The sequence below is a fragment of the Vombatus ursinus genome, unplaced genomic scaffold (assembly GCF_900497805.2).
Source record: "Vombatus ursinus unplaced genomic scaffold, bare-nosed wombat genome assembly UNPS02014174.1, whole genome shotgun sequence".
NCBI classification, from domain to species: Eukaryota; Metazoa; Chordata; class Mammalia; order Diprotodontia; family Vombatidae; genus Vombatus; species Vombatus ursinus.
In genome coordinates, this window is record NW_020953952.1 from 580,607 (window position 1) to 586,402 (window position 5,796).

The 5,796-nt window shown below is 35.6% G+C and overlaps 1 protein-coding gene across 1 annotated transcript; it reads right to left on the bottom strand.

Annotated features, from left to right (window-relative positions):
- Positions 1 to 575: 575 nt before the first annotated feature.
- LOC114041510 (olfactory receptor 1038-like) lies at positions 576 to 1,535 on the bottom strand. The gene has a single exon (XM_027859970.1). The coding sequence runs from the start codon at positions 1,533 to 1,535 to the stop codon at positions 576 to 578; it is 960 nt and encodes a 319-aa protein (XP_027715771.1).
- Between the last annotated feature and the right edge of the window lie 4,261 nt (positions 1,536 to 5,796).

The window sequence follows — 5,796 nt, forward strand, 5'->3', positions numbered from 1 at the left end:
CTGACTTAGTAGTGACTGCACCACCTATTGTTTGTGTTGTTCCATCATTTTCCATTAATTTTGTTTCTTCATGACATTATTTGGTGTTTTCTTGGCAGAGATACTGGTGGTTTCTGATTTCCTTCTCCAGTTTATTTTACAGATGATGGAAATAAGACCATAAAGATTAAGTGACTGACCCAGGGTGACACAGTGAATAAATGTCTGAGGCCAGATTTCAACCCAGAAAAGTGAGTCTTGCTGACTCCAGATCCAGCATGTTATGCACTGTGCTGCCTTGCTCCTATTATTTACATTTATTTCAGAGAGTACTTAATATTTTGACAAAGGGAAACTTACCAGAATTGAGAATTGAGGATGGAGGCTACCGCTTTGCTGAGAACTTAAGACAGTGGTTATCTCAAGGACATATAGAAATAGATGTGATACTTTTTTGGCATAGAAATTAATGCCACATTGTCTTGATTATAGCACATTCTTGATGAATATTTTTCTACAGACAAAGAAAACAAAAATACATTGTAAACACAGCTATGAAGGGTATTGGGGTATTTTCTGCTGCTGGATGAGTTGATTCATTTGTCTAAATGTCTTAAATGAACAACTACCCAGCTGTTTCCTAGCCCTTTCCTGAGGGCCTCTTTCACTTCCTTATTCCTCAAGCTGTAAATGAAGGGGTTCAGCATGGGGATCACTATAGTATAAAACACTGATGTCATTTTATCTGTGTCCAGTGAATGACTAGACTGTGGCTGCAAATACATAAAGATCAGTGTGCCATAGAAAATGGTGACAACCACCATGTGGGAACCACAGGTGGAGAAGGCCTTGAGTCTGCCCTCTGTTGAGCGAATCTGCAAGATGGCAGCAATGATGAAGACATAGGAGATGAAGACAATCAACAAGGAAGAGATCATGTCAAATCCAGCAAAGGCAAATATCAAGATTTCTTTCACATGAGTGTCTGAGCAGGAGAGGGCTAAGAGAGGAATGTCATCACAATAGAAGTGATTAATGACATTAGAGGCACAGTAAGAAAAACGGAATGTGATGATGGTCTGAAAGAGTGCCATGGAGAAGCAGTATATGTAAGGAACAGCTACCAGCTGTACACAGAGTCTATGAGACATTGCAACAGTGTAGAGTAGGGGTTTACCTATGGCTACATAGCGATCATAGGCCATCACAGCCAAGAGAAACATCTCAACATTTACAAATGAAATGAAGCAATACACTTGCATGGCACATGCATGGAAAGAAATAACATTGGTTTCCTGAACAAACTTAATGAGCATGTTAGGGGTAATGGTAGAAGTAACAGAAAAATCCACAAAGGCCAAGTGGCTGAGGAAGAAGTACATGGGTGTGTGAAGGTGGGAACTGACCTGGATTAGTAGGATCAGTCCAAGATTTCCCACAACACTAATGGAATAGATGATGAGAAATATGATAAACAGTACAACCTGCAGCTCTGAATGGGTGGTGAGGCCCAAAAGAATGAATTGAGTGACTTCAGAATGATTGCTTTCAGTCATCTCTTGAACTTGAACTTTAATACAAGACCAAACTGTGAAATACCTTGATCATGAAATTGAGTTTCTTGATTTTGTGATGAGGATTCAGAAGTAGTGCTCAGATGTAGGACTCAATCCATTTTCAGAAAAAAAACAAGCTGGAGAATACAAGCTTTAAGACTTCAGATGTAATTGGATTTGGGGGGTTAATACTCAGCACCATCTGGGTGTCTTCTCTCTTATTCTGAAAAACAAGATTCCTTTGAATTAACCGCAAATAAGGAAATATCCTAATTGGAAATGATGCATCGCAACCAAACTGTAGTTTTTGCTCTTTGTTTTTGGAACAAACCTCTGCTTTTATTGGTATAAAAAATTCAGACAACAACATGAACTTTTTAAGAACTTACTATATTTCAGGCACTGTGGTAAGGCCTTGTGATTCTGGGCTCAAAGCATTCAAATTCTAAAGGAAGAGACAATATGAGAACATATGTACAAAGAAGATGAAGTGTAAATGGTTTGTAATCCCAGTGCAGACATTAGCAGTGTGTTTGTGTGTGTGTATGTGTGTGTGTGTGTGCGTGCGTGCAGGGAACTTCTATTTACCAACAAAGATTGACACCTAATATACACCTCCTATTCTTAGAGCATTTCCAGGGTATTGAAAAGTCAAGTGATTTGTCCAGGGTCACATAACCTTTATGTTTCAGAGACAGGTCATCTCTATAATCTCTAACTACATTGACATTATTATTAATAATGATGTTTTTATGTTATTGATAATAGTTTTTTTTTTACTTGAACTTTTAATATCTTAAATATTATTGCTCTATCCTGGCATGTTTTTAATTATTTTGCAAAATTGTTGTTTTGATATTTTTTGCTGTAGTGCAAATATATGTTTTCAGACTGGGTAGGCTAATAAAAACCTAAATACATCATAAAAATGGCTAAGGATGAATACAGAGAAGTATGGAAAGATATTCATGGACAGATGCAACATCAAGTGAGCAGAGCCAAGAGAATGACATCCTATGACTACAGCAATGTAATTGAAAAGCACAACCACCATAATAACAATAAAAAAGTTTACAAAATTGCAAAGAATATGCTTGCTGTTAAAGAAGAAGTGTGAAAATGAACAAAGAAGAGAACATCTTTTTCCACTGCTTTGGAGGTGGGAAGTCCATGAATGTGGAACATGTCATAAATTTTCACACTTTTTTAATGTACTGATTGTTTATTTACTGACTTTGTTTTCTCTTTTTTTTCTCAAAAAAAACTTTGTTATTTTGGAGGGCTCAATAAATTTAGGGAATTTAAAAACAATTTGTTAATAAAAACATATTTTGAAAAACAGTATGTCTTAGGAAACATTTATGTGCAGACAAGAAATCTGTCACATGAAATGAAAGCATTCATTTTTCTTACCTAGTCCCTTTTCATATTGGGTAAAAGGAAGTCTCCAGTGCCTAGATAGAGCCTGAATAAAAAAGATGGCTTCCTAATGTTCTTGTCAGTCTCATACCTGATAAAACCATATTTATAGCTATCAGTCTCCTTAGACATCTAGTCAATGTCATAATTTTACAGATGAGGAAATTAAGTCCCATAAAAGGTAAATGACTTTCCCATGTTGAAAGAGACAAAGTATAACTAGGATTCCAATTCTGGTCTTTGACTCCAAAACCAGGGTGTTCTCTGTTCAACTATTGAGAATAAAACAAATACCATTTCCAGTTTAGACTTAAATTGTACCCTCCTTCCCAAGGTATATCACAGCCAAAAACACAATACAATATCACTCACAGTCTTGACTAGAACATTTCTGCTTCTAAATTGTATATGATTGCCTTGATGTCAGCAACCCTGGCTTCCAGCATGGGATGGGGAGAATGGCATTGACATGGTGATCAGAAAGCACAGGTTCAAATCTCTGCTTTCTATAAGGTTAACCTACCTGTCTTTCTTCATTTGTAAAAGGAAGAGGGTAGACAAATTTATCTCTCATATCCATTTCACTTCTGATTTGCTGCATCATAAATCACGGGATTCTGTGTATCTCCAAGTCATTACCACAGTGAATATTGCCATAGTTCAATAATGGAACTATTGAAATGGTAAAAACCACTAATGCCATGCATGGGTCAGTAAATCAAGTATTGCCTTGGCTATGGACTGCTAGAAATGGGGTTTCCAGCAATGGAGGCTGGAAGGAACTAAAAAAAAAAATTAAGCTTAAAATTCCTTCTTCTGAAGCAAGCACTTCTGTTTGTGGCCTTGGAATTTAAAATCATATCACTGAGCAATAGGGGTGGGTCATTATGGCTGGAGAGCCAACTTCAATGTCAGGAAGACTGGAGTTCAAATCTTGCTTCTAACGTACTGGTTTCATGATCCTGCTGAAAGCACATAACATCTCCATGGTCTAGGCAAATCTCTATAGTTATAAGTTACATAGATGGCATAGATTTGCTTTAATAGAGGGAATTTCTTACATAGGAGATCTGAATAACAATATAATCACAGATTCTATCTATATCCCTATCCATCATCTTGTACCTACCCATATCCCTTTACAAGTTCCCATCCTCTATATGCATCATTGTCCCCATCCCTGTGCCCATCTCTATCACCATCCTCATCCTCATCTCTATCGCTATCTGAGTATAGGGCTCACCAACAAATCTTTGAAGGATAATTGGCATAGAGTTAGAAAGATTATTGTAATCTGTTGTAATCCCCTTTATTTTATAGATGAGGATCTTTGGGGGTAGGGGAGGTGAAGTAACTTGCCTAAAGTTACACAAGTAGTAAGTGGCAGAATATGGATTCAAATATAATGGCCTAGCCATAATTTTGGAAGCTGATACTCAAATATTTAATAATTTTCCTTTAAAGAGAAAAAATTAAAATTCTTCAGGAATTTCTATACTCTGTTACAAAATTCATTAACTATTCCTATTTGATATGAAATACTATGATGTAATTATTATTGGTTAATTTTTGAAAATGAAGACAAACAAATAGAAGCAAAAAGTATGTTTATCAAGAATAGATGAAAAAATATAAAAAATATATGTAAAATTTCATCAAATCTATGTGAATACTAGTCACTCACCAAATGATAAATGGTCAAAGGATATGTACCGGCAGTTTTCCAATGAAAAAATCAAAACAATTTGTAGTCATATGAAAAATACTCTAAATCATTATTGATTAGGGAAAAGCAAATTAAGACAATATTGATATATCATTTTACACCTACCAGATTGGGTAAAACAAATGAAGGGAGAAGCAAAATATGTTGGAAGGGAAGTGAAATAACTAGGCCACTAATTCACTATTGGTGGAATTGTGAATTGATCCAAACATTTTGGAGAACAACCTGTAATTATGACCTGTAATTATTAATAATGTAATTATTAATCTGCCTTTGACTATGCAATACCACCCCTAAGTCTATTTCTGAGTGGGGAAAATGGAAAAAAATCTCTATGTTCCAAAATGTTTATAGTAGCTGTCTGTGTTGTGGCAAAGAATATTAAATTGCTGGCATGCCCATTAATTGGGGTACCGATGAACAAGTTATGGTATATGATTGGAATGGAATACTACTGTGGTATAAGAAATGATGAGCTCAAAGATCTTAGAAAAATATGTATTTTAGAACCAGAGGGCAAAATAGAAATTGAAAGAATCCATCAATCTCCTCTTGAAAGAGATCCCCAGAGGAAAACTCCTGGGAATACTGTAGCCAAATTCCAGAGTTCCCAGGTCAAGGAGAAAATATTACAAGCAGCCAGAAAGAAACAATTCAAGTGTTGTGGAAATGCAATCAGGATAACACAAGATTTAGCAGCTTCTACATTAAGGGACCACAGGACATGGAATATAATATTCTGGAGAGCAAAGGATATAAGATTACAACTGAGAATCACCTCCCCAGCAAAACTGAGTATAAACCTTCAGGGGAAAAAAATGGTCATTCAGTGAAATAGAGGACTTTCAAACATTCTTGATGAAAAGACCAGAGCTGAATAGAAAATTTGAGTTTCAAACACAAGACTCAAGTGGAACATGAAGAGGTAAACAGGAAAGAGAAATCATAAGATACTTATTAAGGTTGAACTGTTTACATTCCTGAATGGAAAGATGACATTTGCAAATCACGAAACATTTATCAGTATTAGGGTAGTTGGAAGCAAAAAAATTATATGTATGTATGTATGTAGATAGATAGATAGATAGATAGATAGATAGATAGATAGATAGATAG